A 22,832-nucleotide genomic window follows, 5' to 3' on the forward strand; every position below is an offset into this window, starting at 1 on the left:
CGGAGCCGAGCTTTAATCACAAACATAGAGGTATGGAAACTTGCGGCTCACCACTTTGTCACACCCTAACCTTGGGGGTGTGGCCGGCACCCGGCACCGGAAGGGCCGAGCGAACCAACTGTGATATCTGAACTCTGTAACATGAATCATAGGCCGACAAGGCCGCGGAATAACAATTGTAAGAAGTATATCATTACAACCTGCAAGTAGAAAAGGCCCAACAACACATATATGCATAACTAGGGCCGACAAGGCCACAACCAAGAAAAACAACTAGTCAGAAGGCCGGCAAGGCCAAACTAAATACATGTACACTAGCGATAGTCGTGAAGCCTCTAAGAGCACTAATATGCATCAACCGGCTTTCGGGACGGTGGCCCCGATGTACCCATAGCCATACTCTCTCTCTCTATATATATATATATATATGCATGCATCCTATAATGACTCTGACCAGCAACTCCGGAAAATGGAGTGCGAACATCCCTGCTGAACTTTGGTATCCTACAGAGAAAGGTACAACAATCCGTGTACCGTACCTGTGGGCATGATCACAGCGCACAAAATGCGTCAGTATGAAAGATGTACCGAGTATGTAAGGCAATAAGTATAAACATAGCATAAGCATAAGAGATACAGATAACTTGGGAAAAGATGTAGAGACAACCTGAAACTCTGAACGAGGCCACTGAGGGTGACCATAATCATGACATAAATGTAAATGCGTGCCCGTAAAATCATTCCTCACTATGGAGGCATATATCATATCATATAACAATAATAAATCCTTCTGTGGGGTGAGCTCATCATCGTAACATCATCTGCCCAATCGATCGGTCGCAATGCTGCGTTTACGTGCCCCGGCGCCTACAACACGGCTCAGTAAAGAAATAAATACATCTAGGTGCATAGCTATGTGCCTACCCGGCCGCCTACAACACGGCTCGGTAAAGCAAGAAACATGTTTAGGTGCACATATAAGTGCCTACCCGGCCGACTATAGCGCGACTCAGTAATGAAAATAAATACACATATATAAGTGCAATGAAAGACTGACTTCAGAAGAAATATCATGGAAAGAGTCGGAGTGACCTATTGTCGTTATCCTCCGACTATCATTATTGTCGCTACACTTATCATTATTTAATCATTAGGCCAAAGAAGTAAAAGTACAAGGAAACATCTTGTTATGAATTATTCACGAAGCCAAAGTTAGCCAAACTCTTATGAAATATGATCGACACAACTTTTATCGGAAAGAGTGCCAACGACGAGAGGTTCGTCACCTTGGAGCAATAGACAAGAAGATAAGGATTAACTCAATTAAAGGAAGTACAATCAACTCAACTTTGATGCGAAGAGTACCATAACTAATATCATTCTTCATTCGATAAACAAGAGGGATACAAAATGTGAAAGGTACTTCAATACAAGCTATCCATGAGAAAAGGGTAAGCTTAACCATTTTGGGAAATAATCGACACAAGTTGAACGGAAAGTCTTTTAATCAATAGCCAAAAGGAGATGTGGATCATAATTTGGTACAAGTCATAGATAAGTATGTGTCAGCTCAATTATCATGGAACGCGATCGATCCAAGTTAGCGGAATAACTTTTCAATGAAAGGTCATTTGAAATCTAATCATGCCACAATGAGAATAGAAAGCCCTACATACCTCGTCGATGGAGTTATATACATTTTCCCGAGTCCTCGAACGTCTTACGAATGATTTCCTACATAATACAGACTATTCAAGATCAAAACCAAGGTCATAACTTATAGAAATCTTCATTTAGACATTTAATCGAGCAACTCATGGGCGTGAATTTATAGGCCTTTTTGTGGCGTAATTTCCTCGTAAAACGCTACCAAATTCTACTTTTCTACTCCTCCTCGTCAATACGATCCAATCCATATCAACACAGCTCCAAACAACACGTTACAACCACATAAAACAGCCAACTATCAAGCCAAGTCCATAAGAGTTCACAAGAATTGTCAAAGCTTATTCTACGGGGTTTTCACCAAATTTCTAGGTTTAATTACTTGTAGAAGTTCAAAGAGATCAAAAGGAAGTTAAAATATACCTTAGATGATCAAAATCACTCCAAACTCCAAGTTCCTTCAAGGTGAAGTTCTTATCCGAGAAGCAATTTAGCGAACAAATCACAATTCCGTAATTGCCATGTTGTTCTCCATGTTGAAGTTGTTTGATTTGCTTTGAGGAGTGTTTATGATTGATGGGAGAAGGTTTGAGAATATTACTTAGGGTTTTCTGGTCCGTTTATGGTGAAGAAATAAGGAAATTTCATCCAAGGCTATGTACATATAGAGGCAAAATAAAGCCACCGACTATGTTCATTCGTTCACCTTGCTGGCAGTTTGCACCCTTGGACAAAAATGCGAATATCTCTCTACTCCAATGTCGTATTGACGAACGGTAAAATGCGCTGGAAATTAGACTCGTAGACCTTCGATTTGGTAGGTGGATCACCCCATAACTCCAAGTATATTGAGAGAAAAGCTCCGAGACATCTGACCCAATTTCAGTGAAATTTACAAACTTAACTTGCGGCGCCCGTTGTCGACTTTCGTATTACAACTCGTTTGACTTCCAAACTTAACAAGAGACCATTATACAATTCAAATACTTCATATCATTACTTGCTTAGCATGTGTAGCACTCCTAATCTCACCCAAAAGTACAAGTTATCGTATTCCCAACTTGCCGACTTTTGACGAAACTCATGCTTCTTTGATTCACTCACCCTCCAAATATTCCGCCACTTACTAATATTATTTATAGACTCTTGTAACCATTTTTATTAATAAAATCAATCCCTTTTATCCTCAACAAAATTTCATTTTGAACTTACGTCGACTAACTCATGATGCGACTTTAATGTGCAAAAATCCGAGGTGTAACATACTTGGAGCGAAGACTTCTTAGTATGCGGAAGACTTGCGGCTGAGAGCTTCTCTATGTATTTTTCTTCCTCCCTTTTGGCTTTGTGAAGACTCCTATTTATAGTTGCAGGGGAGAGCTAGGGTTTGTATATGATTGGTTGAACCATGTCATTTGAACACTTGGCGACATTTGATTGGTTCTTCTATTGACTTGACATGTTTTGTCACTTATGCACGTGACACGATTTTATTGGTCCTTGATTTGACTTGGCGTGCCACGTCACTTGATACGTGGCCTGGACCTTGGGCTAATAGAGTAGGCTCATCATGTGAAGTCCGACAAGATCGACTAGCCCAATTGAATTAATCTTTCAAGTAAATCCATAACAATTGGACTTAATAAATTAATCTGATTATATTAGGCCATAATATTTGTTTGGACCAATATATCTCGAATTTAGAATATGATCCAAATTAATTTGTGGATTTAAGTCCAACTAAATTTCAGTGCCTACAACTTCCTTCGGTCCAAATTACCCACACCCTACGAAATATGTTTAATGATCTTAATTATGATTATATAAGAGTATTTGTCTACACTAGCCGTCGCATCTTTTTTTTTTAAAAAAATATCTCACTTAATTAGCACTCCACTAGTTAAAAAAAAAAAAAAAGATACTTTGAAAAAACACAAATCAATAACTTCTCTTTATTTTAAAAATATTATTAAATCTTTTAAATGCAGTAACTAATTAGTAATTTAGTATGGCTATTTCCCTAATTTAAGGTTTTTTTTTAATGTTTTTTTTATTACATAGGGGTAGGGGAAGGGGAAATGGAGGACGGGCTATAATGTGGGATTCGAACCGTCACCAATAAGTTGAAAATTAAGGTAGCGAACCAACTGAGCTACTAAATTGCTACTCGTTATCTAAGTGTTATTCGTGTCGTATAGAAACCTGCGGGTATTTTGAAACGTGAGACTGAGCACACATAAATCATATGTGTGTGCACGGATGACCAGACGATTAAATGACAATTCCTTGGGCAGTAGCCACGTCAGCTACTTCAGTGGCTGATGCAGAGTGAGTTTGCGAAAAGTGGCTAAGGAGAATAAAAGTTTATGGGAGTTGTACTCATAGCTTGCGTAGTGGTACTAAGTCGTGAGGGTCAGTTAACTGCTCATTTATTGAGAGTTACACTTTAGCCCTTTATGTTTTTAAATTCCAAGTTGTTTTATTTACGCATTTAGTCCGGTTATTTACTTAGAAATCCTTTTCTCGTCTATGTCAGATTCTCTTGAAGAATGGTACGAGCTTTATCCTTTAGCAAAGCAATAGTACAAGTCATCTAGGCTTTATCCTTTAGCAAAGCAATAGTACAAGTCAACTGAGCTACTAAATTGCTACTCGTTATCCAAGTGTTATTCATGTTGTATAGAAAGCTGCGGGTATTTCGAAACGTGAGACTGAGCACACATAAATCATATATGTGTGCACGGACGACCAGACGATTCAATGACAATTCCTTGGGCAGTAGCTACATCAGCTACTTCAGTGGCTAATGCAGAATGAGTTTGCGAAAAGTGGCTAAGGAGAATAAAAGCTTATGGGAGTTGTACTCATAGCTTGCGTAGTGGTACTAAGTCGTGAAGGTCAGTTAACTGCTCATTTATTGAGAGTTACACTTTAGTCCTTTATGTTTTTAAATTCCAAGTTGTTTTATTTACGCATTTAGTCCGGTTATTTACTTAGAAGTCCTTTTCTCGTCTATGTCAGATTCTCTTGAAGAATGGTACGAGCTTTATCCTTTAGCAAAGCAATAGTACAAGTCATCTAGGTTTTGGAATAGTATATTTTGTAATGTTCTAGCATTCAACTATTTTCTATGAATCAAAATATACCCTAGCCGTATTTAGCTTAGTTTTAGCCTCTTCTTCATTTTTTCTCTGTTTTCGAATTATTGTCTCATTCAATCTGCAACATTTGGTATTAGAGCATTTTCCTTGAGCTCTGTGGGTGATAACAATGCCTGCTGATATGAATGAGCTTAAATCTATGTTTGAAAGAATGGCAATGGAGATAGCCAACTTCACAGTCAGGCAAACTCAGTTGGAAAACCAACATGAAAAGGCTTTTGCAGAATTAAAAGAGTCCATTGATGAAGTTAGAAGGTATGACAGGGGAAAAAGTGTTGAAGCTCATGATAGAGAAGGTGAGATTTACACCCCTTCTAGAAATCCTATGGCTTGGGCTCAAAATGTTTCAGGGAGGTTACCTCAGTTCTCACCAGCTGGTTATACTATGGGGTTTGGTGCAACTCTATCATTTCCAGTTCAAGGAGATACTAACCACAACAACATTCCAGTCATGAATGCAACCACAACTAGCCAAACACCAGCAGGAGCACACGGAGGGGGTAACACTACTAGAATACAACAACCAACTAACAACTCAATCTACTAACACAAGTCATGGAGGTCCAACCATGTCTAGGATGACGAAAATGGAATTCCCCAGGTTCAATGGCACTAACTTGAGGGCATGACTATGCAAGTTAGAACAATTCTTTTCCTTGGATGAAGTAGCTTATAGTCAAAGGGTGTAAGTAGCTTTCATACACTTTGATGATGTAGCTATTGAGTGGCATTTAGCTTATATAAAGAGCAGATCTTATTTACTCTACCCATCCTAGGAAGAATATATGTATGCTCTTACGGAAAGGTTTGGATCTGAATATTCACATCTAATGGCTGAGCTTAAAATGGTAAAACAAACTGGACAAGTTGAGGATTATCAGAAGGAGTTTGACAGGATAATGACTAGATTGGTCCTTCTTTCTGAGTATGCTATTAATGCCTTCATCACTAGGTTAAAACCAGAGATAGAGTTCACAGTCAAAAATCACAGACCTTATTCCTTGCCTCAAGCTTATCAACTAGCAAGAAATACTGAATCTCAGGTCAATGCTCAGTTTAAAATGACTAAAACATCTCTATATAGTGGGGGTCAAGCTCAAACCAAAGAAGGGTCTTATGGAGGAAGTTCAAAAGGGTCATTTAGTAGAAGAGATAGTAATCCACCAAGGAGAGATCATTCTGTTAATTTAAACAGGAGTAACACCAAGAGGTTCACTCTAACAAAAATGAGTGATAAGAGGCTTAAGGGACAGTGTTTCTTTTGTGATGAGAAATTTTTTCCAGGTCATAAGTGTCAAACTACTAAACAGTTATACTTGCTAGAAGTTTGTGAGGAGGAAGAACCTGGAGTGGAAGATAATCGTAAAGGCAGGAGAAGATAGTAGTTGAAGAGGAGGTTCAAGGAGAGAAGTGAGATTTCTATACATGCTTTAAATGGTGTTTCGAGTTTTCACACATTAAGAGTGGTTGGTTACTGTGAGCACAGGCCCTTGAACATATTGATAGACCCTGGGAGCACTCATAAATTTATAGATGAAGAGTTAGCTAAGTAACTTGGATTGGATATTCAATCAGTGAGGCCTCAATCTATTAATGTAACAGATGGAGGGGACATACAAACTGCTGAAGTATGTAAGGATCTCACTTGGATGATGCAAGGGGTCACTTTTGTGGACAGTTTCTTATTGTTACCATTAAGATCATGTGAGGTGATCCTAGGGGTGCAATGGTTACCACCCTAAGGGGACATTCAGATGAATTTCCAAAAACTTACTTTGGGATTCATGTACAAGGGTCAAAAAGTGGAGATTAAGGGTATCAAGGAGGATACGAGGTTGGTGAGTGCTAAATGATTGGGAAAGATTACACAGAATGGTGGACAACTGTTTATGATCAGAGTACTACCAGCTGATGAACATCCTAGTAATGAAATGGAAGCAATACATCCACAAATACATTCTCTTGCTGATGAATTCCAACTGCTCTTTGGGGATCCAAAGCAATTACCACCATCCACAACCACTTTTGATCATAGAATTCCCCTGCAGCAAGATAGTAATCCAGTAAGTGCAAGACCATACACATATTCTTCTAGACAGAAGGATATTATTGAACACTTGGTACAAGAGATACTTGACCAAAGAAATCATTCAACCTAGTTGTAATCCTTATGCATCACCAGTAGTATTAGTAGGGAAGAATGATGGTTCTTGGAGACTATGTGTTTATTATAGGGCTCTTAACATGATGACAATTAAAGACAAGTTTCCCATTCCAATCATTGAGGAATTATTGGATGAAGTAGGAGATTCACATATCTTTACCAAATTGGATTTGAGATCAGGATATCATCAAATCAGGATGGCAAAGGATGACATCCAAAAGACTGCTTTGAAAACCTACTCAGACCACTATGAGTATTTGGTGATGCCATTTGGCCTCACTAATGCCCCATCCAGCTTTCAAGGTCTTTTGAACCATGTGTTCAAGGATCACCTTAGGAAATTCATCTTGGTGTTTTTTGATGACATATTGGTAGATAGCAAAAATTTAGAGGAATATTTACAACATTTGAGGATTACCTTTAACTTACTGATTCAACAGAAGTTAATGGTGAGGAAAGCAAAATGTTCTTTTGGTGCTACAAAGGTGGAATATTTGAGACATATTATCTCTGCAAAAGGTGTGGCAACTGATCCAAAAAAGATTATAGCTATACAAGATTGGCTAGTTCCGACCTCTGTGAAGGAACTAAGGGGATTCTTGGGACTGACAGGCTACTACAGAAGATTTATTGGAGGTTATGGAATGATCAATAAACCTCTAATTGATTTGTTAAAGAAATAGGGACTTATATGGAGTGAGAAGGCAACTACAACCTTCAATCAGTTGAAAAATGCATTGACCACTGCTCCAGTTTTAAGCTTGCCAAATAACTCTCAATAATTTATAGTTGAAACTGATGCTTGTGATCTGGGGGTTGGAGCAGTGTGGGGACTGACAGGCTACTACAGAAGATTTATTAGAGGTTATGGAATGATCAACAGAGGATGAAATCTTTGGCTAACAAGGGCAGAAGTGACATGCAACTTCAAGTAGGGGACTGGGTATATCTCAAAATTCAACCTTATAGGTAGCTTACTCTCTCCAGTCAGACCTTTAACAAGCTATCAGCCAAGTTTTATGGACCATATCAGATTATTCAGAGGGTAGGACCATTGGCACACAAGTTGCTCCTTCCTTCTCATGTTGCCGTTCACCCCACGATCCATGTATCTCAGCTGAAGTTATGTCATGAAGTACCGGACGTTATCACTCATCCTCCAGTGGTGCATTTGGCTAGTTCCTATTGTGCTGAACCTCAGGCTATACTGGAAAGAAGAATGATTAAAAAAAAGAAAACAAGGGCATGGGCAAATTCTTGTCCAGCGGAAAGACATGCCTAAAGAGCAATCTTCCTAGGAAGACTATCATGTTATGAAGATCAGATTTCTAGCATTTTTCCTCAAGGACAACGCAGTTTTTAAGGAAGGAGAAATGATGCAGAATGAGTTTGGAAAAAGTGGCTAAGGAGAATAAAAGCTTATGGGAATTGTACTCACAACTTGCATAGTGGTACTAAGTCGTTAGGGTCAGTTATCTGCTCATTTATTGAGAGTTACACTTTAGTCCTTTATGTTTTTTAATTTCAAGTTGCTTTATTTACACATTTAGTCCAGTTATTTACTAAGAAATCCTTTTGTCGTCCATGTCAGATTCTATTGAACAATATTACAAGTCATCTAGGGTTTTGGAGTAATCAAACGATACCCTAGCCGTATTTAGCTTCCTCCCCATTTTTTCTCTGTTTTCGAATTACTGTTTCATTCAATCTGCAACAGTGGCACTGTCCACCACCACCCGCTTCTTCTTCACACGCGCCGCCGTCCTCCGCCGTCCGTGTTCCGCCATGAGCACCGCCGGAGAGAAAAGCTTGAGTTCCGACACTGCCCATTTGGACACAATTTTCAAACAGAAAAAAGTCCTCCGTTCTGTTATTAAAAGAGATCTCAAATCCATGGATCCCATCCTTAGATCCCAACAAGGTAGTATTATTTCAAAAGTATACAGCTTTTGAAATATTTACGCCACTAGCCCAATATACAATCTTGTTACAACATTATACCTCATTATACATAAAGGTTCAGCTTTGTATAATTGTGTATAAAAGGCGTTTATACACAATCAGGTGTTTATATACAAAGTATGGGCTATGTGGCGTAAATATTTTCAAAAGTAGACATAAAGCGTAATTTTCCCGTCCTGAATTTCTAATTCAGCATCCCAATGTAGGAGAAAGTTGTTTAAAATAGGATCATGGTACGTAGTTGCAGAAATATATTATGTATGTTGATTCTTTGATTTCTGTGAGAATGATTAGATGAAGCAATACAAAAGATTGTATTGGAGGCTCCATGGTTTAAGGCTTGCAAGGGATTGTGCGCTTACATAAGCTGTAGTGCTTTGCGAGAAGTAGATACAACCCGAATACTATCGCATATTCTCACAACCCATTCACAGGTGTGTGTTTCTACTAATCCATCAAAAATGTTTAGCAATATGTTTCATTCTTTAGTGTTGGATTGACTGTGTAAGCATCCAATTAGTAATTTTAAATTTGCGATATTTTTTGTGTGGAAGGGGGTAGGATTTTTTTCATTTCAATCTTTTGTTTATAACAATTCTGAGGCTCATGGACCTCTGGAATTTCTATGTCACACCAGTTGGTTTGGGATGGAGTTGTGGTTGATTGATTATTTGATATATGCTCTATGATATATCAATGAGGAACTAACTATTTAAAGACTCGGAGATTTTCAAACCTATGAAGGTGATTAAAAGACAGTTGCTTTGTGCTAATTCTACCACTATTTGGAATGGCTATTTTTCTTTATTAAGCACTAGTTGGCAACATTATTACAAGTCTCAGTTTTTTTCTCTTCATTGTTAAGTGTTTCACTTGCTATAGACCTTTAGTTCTTGTTCTCATTTCATTTCAAATAAGATTAGGATGTTCAGATGCGAAAGAAGCTTTTTGTTCCAAGAGTGGAGGATAGGAACAGAAATATGCGAATGCTTAACATCTCAAGCACTGAGGATTTGATTGCAAGCTCATTGGACATTCTGGAACCAGCTCCCTTAGATTCTGATGGAAATGAACGTGAAGATGGTACATTTACATTTCCTTTTTAAGAGTAAATAGTGCTTTTTCTTCTCACTGCTGTGCTTTTTTACTGCAGCAACAATAGGTCGACATAGGTAATCGACTAGTTTTGTTTTAACTTCACTAAATTAAAATTGAGGAACAGTTTCGTTCAATGTCTAAAAGTTGTATTTTAATGTGGAAAGTTGTGTCATTTCAGAAAACTCTCTTATGATAGTTACTATGTTAGGATAATTCTTGCTTTATGTTTTAATAACTTCTTAAAGTGCATATCTTGAATAAATTTTCTGGAGTGCCTCATGTTAGTTTTAGTTGTCTGTTTCTTGTTTAAAATGAAACTTATTTCTTTTTTTTTTCCGATTAGTAAAGGGTATTTTGTATTGATAAGCAGCAAAACTGCTGGCAAGAATTTACAGAGAAAGCCTCATTACAAGTTGTGTAATGAACTCAAAAAGTCAACCATGGCTTCTGCATCATTAGCTACTGCACAAAAATACAGTAAAGAAAGGCATCTGTGCTTCAAACTAATTACAGATTCCTTTTTGCTATCAAAAGTTCTTGAGTTTCTTTCCTTCCGTATATACCAAACTTATTCAGTTTGTTCTCATTTCTGTTGTTACAATTACATAGTAGTTACTAGAGGCTCCCTCAGGAAACTATGCCCTTCCTTTTAAGTATTAAATTCCGGCAAAACTAGTTAGTTTCTAGAGCTAATAAATGCTCTACCAACACGCTTTCCGCTCTCCAAAAACTCATGGTTATCTGACAAATTTTTATAGACGTATTCAATGTAATAGTGTTGATATACACTTTGGGTGTACCTCAGTGCGAGTAGAGCACTTATCTACCACAGGCAACACATGAACAAGATAATAAAGGTGAAAGCGTTAAAGAATTTTGGCTGCTTTGATTGCGGAGATGTCAAAGGTTATACTATGCCGGATACAAATGGAAAAGAGCCTAGGAGGTTTTTATATTCATTTGTACAAGATGAAAAAGAGCGCAATATATTTTTAGGTTCATGTTTACAAGAAGAACTTTTGGCATCTCCGAAACTGATACCTTTTCCTGGTGTGCCCTTGTATTGTACTATGTTGTTGAAAGAAGTGTCAATTTTCTGTTTATCCGAACAAGGAGGGAAAAGGAAAAAAAAAGTTGTCTGCTGTTATTCGACACCTACTTCATTTCGGTATTAACGAAGTGATGGATACATTTTCTGGATTATGTTTGGATTTACAGCTCATATCTTGGACATGTTTGTTGTTACATACATATATATTTTTTTTCCTTCCAAAGGTGAAAACTGAGCAGGATTATGGACTTAATGCTATTGAAAGACCTTTTGTTTGTTGCAGTGTTGTTCGCAAATGAGCCTGTTGATTTGTTTATTTTACCTGGTAAGTATGTTAATGTTTGTCATTAACTTGTGAAATTCTAGATGATTCAAAGCTTGAAATAATTGGTAATTATTGCTTTTGAAAATTATATATTTACTCTCTCTCATGAAGGTCTTGCATTTGACAAAGCTGGAAGACGGTTGGGCCGTGGTGGAGGGTAGGTTTTATCCATTTGTCTCTTTATTCTTCTTCTGAAGAAGTAAAAGCTTTGATTGAGATAAAATAGAGAAAAAGTACAAGAAAGGGAGGAGAAGAGTGACCTGTTAAAGAAAGAAAGAAAAACAAAAAAAGAAGAGTGTTTCATGGTTTTCCCTATTCATTCTTAAACACACTTTACATTAATATTCTCTTGTTGATGATCCTTTGTTTTTCATGGTTGGCGAAACAGTTACTATGACACCTTTTTGTCAAGATATGAAGAGCTTGCAAAGAAGAAGAATTGGAAGCAACCTCTCAAAAGTATGCCTTTATGTCTGCATCATTTCCAGGATTACATGTCAATTCACCCTTATACTTGGTTCACAATAAACGCATTTAGCTTTTCTTTAGTAACTCTTCATTTTGTATCGCAGTTGCACTTTCTTACCCAGTGCAGATAGTGGATGAGGGGACTATACCACTAACTCCAAATGACATTCTTGTGGATGCACTTGTATCACCTTCTGGTGTGATTCCTATTAGTCCAGCTGCGCTGGAGATATGCCATTGAAAAAATGCTTACCTATCACAGCAGCATCAGAGAGAGGTTGGCATGGAATCAGTCCTTATTGAATTGTGATCTGAGCGTCTAATACTATTGCATCTAGGGTCATGAGCAAAGATAAAGACTTGTTCTGTTCTCTTGAGAAATAGCATCTGGAGGAAGATGTTACTTTGATGAAAGAATGTCTTTGTGAGTTTGGTTAGCATGTGTGTCAACTGAAACATTTATGAATTACCATTATACCCTATCTCCCGGAATTGGATCTTAGATGAAAAAAAAACTTAGCCGCACCTGACATTTACAACAAACCATCAATTTAAAGTGAGAATACTTCTCGCTTAACATGGTTTTCTGATAAACGTTTGTATCATTTATTGATCTGTGTGTACAGCGGGTGAGAGTGTTTTTTCCGTCCTGGATCAGAGTCCTTGAATTTGTTGTATTCTGCTTACAGTTTAGTGGACAAAGTTGTAAGAAAAACATATCAGTTGCTTCCAAGAATCCAATATTATTCTTCCCTTTTAAATGGGGAGCATTTGAAACACATGTCATATTAGAGATTGTGTTGATAGTTGGACATGGTTAATAATATCACTCAATCATACTCAATACTATGCGATACCAGGGAAACAGTAGTATTGTTCAAATTGTTTTCTTTAATACAACGTGAAAAAACATGAATAGAATTGAATGCTATTTAACACTAGAGTTGAAAAAAAAGTAAGTTTAACTGGTTCCAGAAAGAACATAGTACTATATTTAAACATCCATACTTCTCATATTTGAATTTGAGCAACAAAACACTTGCCTAAATCCATGGTATCATGTCATTCCACTTGTTAGTGTATTGTTTAATGTCATGCGTGATTATCTACAAAATGGGATTGTTACTCTTCAAAATTTTAGTAGTATATCATTGCGGTATAGTCAATGAAATTAAACAATTCTTCCAAGGTGATGTTGACTATCGATTTACATGCAGCATGGGTTAGTCTAATCACGTAATGAGAAAGTCATTCCAACGAACATGGACGTAATCTGTAATCATCCCAATAAAATTGATTAGGATGACAATCAATGTTAAGCTAATAAACGACTTTTTCCAGTCTGAATTGGCAAAATACATCGAATCACCCTTAAACTATACTCAAAATGTCGATATCACACCTAAACTATACGGGCGACCTATTACACACCTGAACATCTAAAAACTGAAATTATTCGCACCCTGCAAGGCATTATACCACTTTTGCAGTGTGTGGTGTTCCACACGCGCATCCACGTCAGCGCCACGTGGAAATAAAATAAATTTTATTACTTCCAGTACTGTTTCTTTTTTCTTTTTTCTATTTTTTTAATTTACACTATTTTCTTTTTCCTTAATTTCTATACTCATCACAAAAACTCCATTGTCACTGTTGGCATATCACCATCCCCAAACCCAATCATCAATTCCATCATCACCATCAAATTTACTAGCTATAAACAAAGATGCCATCACCACCAATTTAGGGCCCACCATTAAAAAAAAAAAAAAAAAAAAACAGAAACTGATTTGCCACAAAAATCCGGCCAAGATGCCGGAAAATTCTCTCTAAGTTTTGCAAAAAATTCAATCTTTGCTATTTCTTGGACCGTTCCTCTCTCTCTCTCTCTGTGTAAAATTCTCTCTTGATTTTGCACCAAATTATTCTTTGGCAGTGGTTTTGGTGGAAGGTGATGAAATTGATGATGGTGGTCGACAATTTCGGTGGTGCTGCTATGGTATTTGGTGATGGGTGTTGAAATAGGTGATGGTGGTGTTGTGACTTTTGGTAGTGGAAGGTTTGGTAGTGGTGAAATTGGTATGATTTTGGAAGGGTGGGGTTCATAGGGGTAGTGAAATCCATGGTGGGTGTGTACGGATTTGATTGTGGATAGTGAAAAAGATTAAGTTGGTGAAGTTGTTGTAACATGGTGAATTTCTTCTCTATGGATTGATGAAGAATTGTGAAGATCATTATGAATTGATGAAGTTGTTGTAGAGAATTGTGATTAAAAAAAAAATGAAGTAGAAAGAATGGAGGGTGGGGCGTGAAGAAGAAGAGGGGGATGTGGTGGTGGTGGTGATGAAATGGAGGAGAGGCGGGTTTGGGTGGTGGGGGTGGTAGTGGTGAAAATGGAGAAGAAGAGTTGAAAAAAATCAGTTTTTATTAAATTAAAAATTATTTTTACTACTTCACTCGCCTATTTATTAATTTTTTTTTTTTGCCACATCAGCTTATAAGGTGCAAATAAATTCAGTTTTTAGAGGTTCAGGTGTGTAATAGATCGCCCGTATAGTTTAGATGTGATATCGACATTTTGAATATAGTTTAAGGGTGATTTGATATATTTTGCCGTCTGAATTTTAGGTTACCATGTCAAGCCTATCTAACAAAAATATCCGTCACGGGTCGGTTTAACTACTCCAGTTTCCTCCAATTTAATCTTTTTTTTTTTTCGTTCTACTAATAGTCAAGTTAAAAGAAAAGAAAAGGGTTGGCTTAGTTGAGAAGATCTTTTCTTAATTTGATTTTGAGTATTTGCATGGTTTTCCTCTTTACATTATGGAAAAAGTCCTTGGGTGTTAACTTTCTGCAGATGTATATAATGACCCAATCAATGATGTTCCGTTGGGCATGAAGGTCTGTTGTTATAGATCCAAGAAGTCAACTTTCCTTTCTATTCCATCAATTAGAGGATCAAAGTTTGCCCTTTAAAGTAATCAAGTAAACAAGAAATGGAATAAATATATCTAGAAACTAACATCACTATTAGGTAGCTCAATTGAAAAAAAAATACTTTTTTTAACAAATCACATATGAAGAAAGTGACTGATAGCATGCTGGACTTATCCAGCTCACAGCAGAACATGTGGTTTTGATTCCAGAGGACTTGGGTATTGTCAGCGAAATGTTGGAGATGGAATGCTGGACTTATCCAGCTCACACCAGAACATGTGATTTTGATTCCAGAGGACTTGGACATTGTCAGCGCAATGTTGGAGATGGAAGGGCAATTGATGTTCTTCAATAGTATATATTTTGAGTGGTGGTGTCCGGGCCAGCTTGCGCACCTCGAATAATTCCACAGGGTACCTGCTGCTCCATTCACGACTCTTGTACGAGTCCTTCTGACAATAACAGTCTTCACAGAAGTCTCTATTGACGTGTTGTACCATAGGAAGGGCTAGGATGAAGAACCAGCTGATTAGAAATGAGTTGAACGATTCATAGCTTTGACAAATGATCCAATAATTCATAGAGGTCGTAATCCCCCGAGTTAAATTTACTAACAATTTGATTGACTATTTCAGAAGCCGAGAGATTGCATTTGTCTATTGTCAAAGAGCCAACTAACCTCAACTAAATTTCCTTTCTTTATGTATATATAATGATTTGATGTTAGCATGTTGCTTTCCGGCTTGACAAATAAATAGCCCTTGAACTCCTGTGCCATTAGTACATTGCCATACTATTCTTTGAATCTCAAATTTCATTATACAACACTAACCAATGGCTACCATGTACTCTCAGTCGGGGTTTCTTACTCGTTTGACATTCGTGTTGGTTATTTTGGTAGTCTTACCGTATCCTTCTCAGTGTGCTGATCCTGATCCACTGCAGGATTTCTGTGTTGGAATTCTGAAAAACGCGTCAACATCTCTTAATGGCTTCCCTTGCAAGCCTGCCTCCCAAGTTACGTCGGATGATTTTTTCTTTGATGGCCTGAGCAAAGAGGGAAACACGGACAATGTATTCGGGTTCAGCGTGACACCAGGAAACGTTCTTTCTTTCCCGGGGTTGAACACGCTAGGTCTCTCTATGAATCGAGTTGACTATGCCCCGGGAGGGATGAATCCGCCTCATTCACACCCTCGTGCAACTGAGTCCGGTGTAGTCATCAAAGGGAAACTATTCGTTGGATTCGTGACAACAGACAACGTGTTTTATTCCAAAGTTTTGACTGCAGGGGAGATGTTTGTTGTCCCCAGAGGGCTGGTGCATTTCCAAATGAATGTTGGGAAGGTGAAGGCAATGACAATCACAGCTTTTAACAGTCATTTGCCAGGTGCAGTGGTCCTTCCAACTACACTATTTGCTTCCAAGCCTCCAATTCCTGTTGATGTGTTGACTAAGACCTTTCAAGTTGAAGAAAGTGTTATTGATGGCATCAAGGCCAAATTTGGTGCCTAAAAGTTAAAATTATAACAGCTGATAAAAAACAGAATGGAAAAGAAAAGGCCTAAAACATAAAACTTTTGCTCTCAGGTTTAGTTGTGTATTTGTTATTTGTTCAATGTTCATCTGGTACATAGATCTCCAGGTATGTATTGTGTTATCATCAATAATGCAGAAGAGCAACAAGAATTCTTTCTTCTTCATAAGAATGTGTAGATTTGGGTACTCAAATAATTCTGTTCTTTGCTACTCATACAAATAAGAGTCATGTTGTGTTTTTCCATATCTTTGACATATACAATGTGTTGTTAGCCATCACTTACCATACTTTAAGAAAATACGGACTGTTTAATCCCAGAGATTAGTGATAGTTTAAAAATATTAGTTTAATATCTAAACATGTGACAGTTTGGCCGAGTGGTCTAAGGCGCCAGATTTAGGCTCTGGTCCGAAAGGGCGTGGGTTCAAATCCCACAGCTGTCATTTTTTTAAATTATTTTACGTCCTAGATCAGGTTCCACAACTAATTTCTCTGTGTTTTAGGTTGCATTTAAGCTAATGAAACCTTCAAAAGGTGGAGGCGAGCTGAGATTCTGTTCTTGATGATTAACAGTCACAAATTCGAGGAAGATTTACACATCAAAATAACTGCTTAACATGCAATTGAGTCTTATGCTTAACACAATTGCAACACTTATGCTGCAAGGCTACACAATTGCAACACAGTTATAGCCTTCCTAATTTCCAATTTCAGGTTAAAAGTAAGTTTTGTGTTCCATTAAATTTGATCAACCTGCTGAGTTGTTCTCTCCATTCTCCAGTGGGTTCTCCTTAATCCAACTGCAATAAAGCAACACCAATAACTACATCTTAATCCCAAACACGTTGGAGTCAACTATATGATTGGTAATTGACTATGTCCATTTAAACTCATCTCATGTCGTAAGCGTTCGGCCACAAAACCAGCAAAAGAAAATATGGCAATTTGACTCAGGCCACAAATTTTGCAATGATTAATCGTGGGGACTGGTTTTATAGCCTATGGTCCATTACTTATGCCTTTCTTGGGAGGGGAAACCCCTTTTTTTTCAATTAGGATTGGGGCCTTAGTCCCTGATCTAGACGATGACATTGAATAAGTGTGCTAGAGTTCGGAGACAATGCAATTATGCAAGAATGCAAATGCCTAAACACTTGCACATTACATAGAAGCTAGAGCAAAGATTAATTTCTTAAAAGAAAAGGACAATAGAAAACATTTTCAGAACTGTGACAGAATAGACTTATACCTGACGCCCATTATTTATTCCTAAACTGACTGAAACCTTCCCAGTGAAGCAAAAAAAGAGTTGTAGACCCACAGAGTTTAGGTCTCTTAACTGGATAGTTAGGCTGCTCCAGGCCCACAGCTAAAAAAGTAGAAGAATCGTGTTCTGCTGCCTGCCAAACTTCTGTTTTTCCTTCTGGATTTTATTGCCCAATCTTTACAAATATAACCACTTACCGGCTTCCAGACTAATGTGGAAATAGAAATGCTGAATTTTGAGGCCATTTTCGTATGCTCTTCACCAATCCTTAATTTAATTTGGCTGTCTTATACTACCTTCATTTCAATTTATGTGAATACATTTCCTTATTAGCCCGACACAGAAAAAATGATCTCTTTTTATATTTGAAAACAATTTTATTTATAGCCATAGAAAATAAAAGTGACTCATTTAACAACACAAATTTATAAGTTTTCTCATCTTTCTTAAACTCCGTGCCCTATCAAATAAGTTCACATAAAATGAAACGGAAGGGCTATATTTTGTTCCGTTCTTTAATTTGAGTAAGAATATATTCTGTGCATAGTGCATTTTCAGAGCTGTTTGGAATTGGAAGGCATCTGTATAGTCAAGTACAGCGAGAAAGTCTGCGTAGTCTATTTCTTATACCAATACAACATAGTACAAGTACACTTGAGTTAGACGTCCTTGATCATACAAAGATAAAACAGATAATTCTACTGGAAATGCTGGTGATTATGATTACACATTTAAGAATGCTTCTATAGTGGAACACAGCTACTGGACAGTTGCAGGATCCAACGACAAGGTTCCCTAAAAGACATGATGAATTGGAAGGCTAATGTTCATGAATAACTTATGTTCCAATTCATTTGGGTATCTGTCATGTTGCTCTGTCAAAGCTGTTGCCAACCTGCATATGGAGCCATTCGGATTGTGCCCCTTGAGCATATTCTCTCGGTGCTTGTGCGCCAAAAATCATTCCAGTGGCATCAAATGCTGACGGTGCTAGCTGAAAGAGAAGTAGAGGACCCCGGAAATAAATAAAGTGGTGAGAAGCTTTCCACCCAAATTATACTTACAGAAACATGAAAAGCATCAAGCACTAGACTGGTGTTGCAATGAACATGAAAAGAATCAGGCCCACACGTGAGGGGGCATGTTCAGAATATAATTAAGTATGCTCTCTCTAACAGCTTAAGCTTTTAGATGAGATGGTCACACACTTCAACAAGTAGCAGTTCAGTTGGTCATAGTGAACTTGGTTTTGTTATGCAGTTCAAGATGGTGAGCATAAGGTCACATGAGTACAGCAGATCGTGGTTGAGAAGCAAAATCACAGTCTATATCCGCACATTTCTAAATAATCAACTAGGTAAAATCATACATAAGAAAACAATACATTGAGAGGAATAGAGAACTTGGGAAAGTGAAAGTTGGAAATGGGGCAAAAGTAGTAGTAAGTACGTCATAGACTTTATTGTTGAGCCAGATAGCATGCACGCTTATTGGAAAAGGTCTACATCTGTCCTAAGTATCACATCATTTACTTTCACATGGTAAAGTGCAGATCTAGCAATGCTGCAAAAGCTTAAACTTCACTTCCAATACTTATCCGTAAACATCATCACAGTGAAGACAGGATTGGGCAACAAAAGAATTGTAAGTGGTGATAAACTTCCAGACCAATTCCGCCCTCGCCCCACAAAAGGAAAAAAAAAAAATAACACATGCAAGAAAGCACAAGATAAGTGGTCACTACAGGCCCTTTTTGTGCTTCTAAAGAATAGTCTATCTGGTAAGTTGTTAATTAAGAAATTCCTCGAAGCATATTGGAGATCGTTCCAGTTTATATTCTAAAGCTAGATACTAACTTAAACTAAATTAACCATATAAATTTATTAAGTGCTGCTTCATACTGGACTTTCAAAATTAATACCTAGAGTAAAACAATAAGGAGAAGGCATCAGGAGTCGAGAAACAAGCGGTGTCCTATCTAGAGTTAATCTCATGTGCACCAGTGGCGCATTTATTGGATACGAAACTAATACGAACAGTTACTACACCTAATCCAGAGAAAAGTCTCAGCTGTTATCACAGGGCTTTTGGTCTAGTGGTATGATTCTTGTTTTAGGGGCGAGAGATCTCGAGTTCGATTCCCAGAATGCCACCCTTTTTTTGAGAATTTAACAGTTGATTCCCATAATGCCCCCTCAAAAATGCCATTTTTAGTTTTACAAGAGAATAAGTCTCAGCTGTTAACCGATCAACAAAGAAGTAGAACTTTGTACCAGGTGAAACCTTAATCTAAAGTAGAAGCTACCTCAATGTAACTGAATAGGGTCGGTTTAATGGAAAATCAGTACGTGAAAAAGGTTCAAAATCAAAAGAGAGCACAAGCTTTACTTGTTTCCACGCATGCTCCTACACGATCCAGAGAGAGAGAGAGAGAGAGAGAGAACATCATATTTCTTTCAACAAACGTGGTTGCATAGAGACCGAACATTCTTCACATGCTTGAGGAAGATATCAAAATCAACTAATTTAATAACTTTAGTTGACTATCACGTAATTTCTCTTTTTTATTTTTTGAGAAAGACTTCATCACATGATTTCTCATATACATGGTGCTTGATACTTCTTAAACTCCTAGGTCCAGAGTCTTTGGGAGAAAGAGACTTTCAACTGCAGCCAATGCCATGAGAAAATATGATATACAAAGTGGGCAGTGAAACATATCTACCATTATCAAAAGTTCTGGCTCTGGAATTTATCATCTCAATCTCCACTAACAAATCTACAATATCTAAATTAAACAAAATATCAGATAAAACAACCTCCAGCAAATTTTATCCTTCAATCAGTAATCGATTCCGAAATTTGGAAGGCTTAACAGATATGAACATACAGTGTTTTAAATCAACATAAACCTGATTCCATCTACCAGGTTTCTTGGGAAAGGAAAAAATATCATAAAGAACACAAAACCACTTACATCTTTTGAAGGAAAGTTTTCTATAGGGTGGTTCATCCTTGAATTGACCGCTTCAAGCTTCATGGACAAGAACTGGAAAGTTCAAACAAGGTAACGCAGATGAGGTTATGACCTGAGTTGATAAAAAGACAACTTTAATACAGGGAAGATGAGGAACTACCTCAACTTGACGCTGTAGTGACTGGACATAATTAATTATTTCGTCAAGAACAAGGGCTTTTCCAATAACCTGTAAGAAAGTTACAAATTAAATCTTGCAAAAAATGCAAATTGTACATGAAAACGCATTCAATCTAACAGAGCACAGAAAATACTGATGTAGGTTCCTCTCTGTAGATATGCTAAGACCCTTCATAAAATATCCAACCACTAGTTCTAATATATAGCCCATAAGCTTAAGGCAGATAATAGGATAACTTCAAAAAGATTACTGACCTTATTACATCCAGGAACCAAATCTTGCAGAATTTTCATCCTCTCACTGATCTTTTCTCGCCTTGCCTGATAAATTAAGATTCTGCTCAGATAATGTCAAGAAATCATTGGACCATTAAAGTTAGAGAAGTTTAGAGAAGGCATTACCCTCTCTGCTAGACTGTGGCTATCAGTAGCTTGACCCCTTCTTGCCCTTACGTGGATGTAATCCTTAGGTGGCTCAGGTTTACTACTTTGTTCAGTACCCTTGTTAGCCGTCTGGGAACTTGATTCTGCTTCTACCTTTGAAGCGCCATTTTCTTCTTTAAAGGATTGGGATGCTTTCAGGCGTTTGGCCACTGAACCATCCTGCTGCAAACATAATTCCAATTAATATGAAAATCAATAAGTAGCTTCATTAAATCTGAAAAGTATATCAAGATAAGAATCTGGTCCAGAGGTATAAATATGGTAAATCCAGGAGCTGACTCTCAATTAGCAAAATATTTGAAAAACTTATGAAACCCAACACGTGAAACAGAAGAGAATTCGTCAGCTGAAAACTTGGAAGTCTAGCTATGAAATCTAACATCATTCAAAATGAAAATGGTTCACCAAGCAAATGGCCAATTAGCACATACATCATCAACGAGTTGATTTTTCATACGGTCACTCAACTAATAGTTATTATCTGAGAAACTCACTTTCTTTATCGAAGGAAATTGAAATCGAGAAGAAAGATGACTTAACTATTAGTTGAGCGACCATCTGAGAAATCAACCGCATAAACTTAAACCTCAAGTATTTGGTTACTATATGTTCGGTTTGACTTAATCACCAATTATGAATAAATGCTTTTAGACATAGCAACCAGAGAATTAAGAGAACAAATTACGAAATTGACATGTAAAAAGCGACTTAATTCATTAGAAATTTTTTATTCTTCCAAAAATTTAAGACCTTAGGCAGCAAAACTGATAATTCAACAACTTCCAATGTCAAATCAACTGTAATCTATCCACATCAAAAACAGTAATTAAAAAAAAAAGTATACTATAATTATAATTACCAAATCATTAGCATCACTAGTAGACACGAGTTTAGATGAGTCATCCTCCAAATTCATATCTCTCTTCCTCACACCACCACCACCACCACTCTGCTCTGTCACAGTAGATTCATTAATTGAATTTGCAGCAGCTTCTAACAAACCCGTAAAGCTGCTCATTCTCAAACCTAACCCTCCACCACCAATTTCACCATTTCCACCACCATTTGCCCCACCGGAAAACGGCCAAATCTCAGCTAAACTGTAAGAAGAAGGGTTAGCCGCTGAGAATGATGACTCATTAATAATAGGTGGATCCATTTCAACTATATACACACATTCGTGATTAAGAATTAGTGTGAATATTTATTAAAACCCTAGAGTGTAAGTGAGTGTGTGTGTTTGAAAATGTTTGGGGTTATAATTATAGTGTGTAAAGACTTTGAGGGAGTGAAAGTGAAAGATAGAGACTGCTGTGATGTGAGGTAGAAAGGGAGAAGATGAAGATTGGGGTGCGTAGTGTACACCCCTAGGCGCAAATTAGTAAGTCTTGTTGATAAATTAAGCGAAGCTTTTAAAAAAAATGGAGTGGGAAGATTGAGAGGTATTATCGGAAGATCTAAAAGGCTTTGTCGGGATGAGAAAATGAACAAGTCGCTTGGTTTGTGTTGTGGTTTTTACTCGCTTTTATAGGCAGCCACGTGCTCTCTCTTAAAATTGCTCTCTCTATTCCATAATAAATGGTTCTTTTAACT

The 22,832-nt window shown here is 37.4% G+C and overlaps 3 protein-coding genes, 1 long non-coding RNA gene and 1 other non-coding gene across 9 annotated transcripts; 3 read left to right on the plus strand and 2 right to left on the minus strand.

Moving 5' to 3' along the window:
- Window positions 1-441: 441 nt before the first annotated feature.
- LOC132058174 (uncharacterized) lies at window positions 442-2,281 on the minus strand. The gene is made up of 3 exons (XR_009415200.1): window positions 2,089-2,281; window positions 1,677-1,734; window positions 442-539 (listed from the first exon to the last, which is right to left on the minus strand). It is a non-coding gene; the product is annotated as an uncharacterized LOC132058174 (long non-coding RNA).
- Window positions 2,282-8,561: 6,280 nt separating this feature from the next.
- Window positions 8,562-12,673, plus strand: LOC132055878 (5-formyltetrahydrofolate cyclo-ligase, mitochondrial). Of its 4 annotated transcripts, none has more exons than XM_059447885.1 (7): window positions 8,562-8,911; window positions 9,247-9,386; window positions 9,885-10,035; window positions 11,367-11,426; window positions 11,538-11,583; window positions 11,815-11,885; window positions 11,999-12,673. In XM_059447885.1, the coding sequence occupies exons 1-7, from the start codon at window positions 8,776-8,778 to the stop codon at window positions 12,133-12,135; spliced, it is 741 nt and encodes a 246-aa protein (XP_059303868.1). In that variant the 5' UTR covers window positions 8,562-8,775; the 3' UTR covers window positions 12,136-12,673. The 4 variants fall into 4 exon arrangements, with proteins under 4 accessions (XP_059303868.1, XP_059303867.1, XP_059303871.1 ...); XM_059447884.1 differs by having other exon boundaries at window positions 8,565-8,911; window positions 9,876-10,035; XM_059447888.1 differs by having other exon boundaries at window positions 8,566-8,911; window positions 11,385-11,426.
- A 2,903-nt stretch (window positions 12,674-15,576) lies between these two features.
- On the plus strand, window positions 15,577-16,658 carry LOC132058175 (germin-like protein subfamily T member 2). Its single transcript, XM_059450727.1, has one exon. It carries the CDS (start codon window positions 15,666-15,668, stop codon window positions 16,344-16,346), a length of 681 nt encoding a protein of 226 aa, XP_059306710.1. The 5' UTR covers window positions 15,577-15,665; the 3' UTR covers window positions 16,347-16,658.
- A 76-nt stretch (window positions 16,659-16,734) lies between these two features.
- On the plus strand, window positions 16,735-16,814 carry TRNAL-UAG (transfer RNA leucine (anticodon UAG)). Its single transcript has one exon. It is a non-coding gene; the product is annotated as a tRNA-Leu (tRNA).
- A 1,418-nt stretch (window positions 16,815-18,232) lies between these two features.
- Window positions 18,233-22,732, minus strand: LOC132055879 (transcription factor BHLH089). 2 transcript variants are annotated; one of them, XM_059447890.1, is made up of 6 exons: window positions 22,099-22,732; window positions 21,198-21,398; window positions 21,051-21,116; window positions 20,776-20,844; window positions 20,616-20,687; window positions 18,233-18,632 (listed from the first exon to the last, which is right to left on the minus strand). In XM_059447890.1, exons 1-6 carry the CDS (start codon window positions 22,396-22,398, stop codon window positions 18,504-18,506), a joined length of 837 nt encoding a protein of 278 aa, XP_059303873.1. In that variant the 5' UTR covers window positions 22,399-22,732; the 3' UTR covers window positions 18,233-18,503. The 2 variants fall into 2 exon arrangements, with proteins under 2 accessions (XP_059303873.1, XP_059303872.1); XM_059447889.1 differs by having other exon boundaries at window positions 21,198-21,401; window positions 22,099-22,730.
- Window positions 22,733-22,832: the final 100 nt, after the last annotated feature.

Source organism: Lycium ferocissimum, chromosome 5 (genome assembly GCF_029784015.1).
Source record: "Lycium ferocissimum isolate CSIRO_LF1 chromosome 5, AGI_CSIRO_Lferr_CH_V1, whole genome shotgun sequence".
Lineage (NCBI taxonomy): Eukaryota > Viridiplantae > Streptophyta > Magnoliopsida > Solanales > Solanaceae > Lycium > Lycium ferocissimum.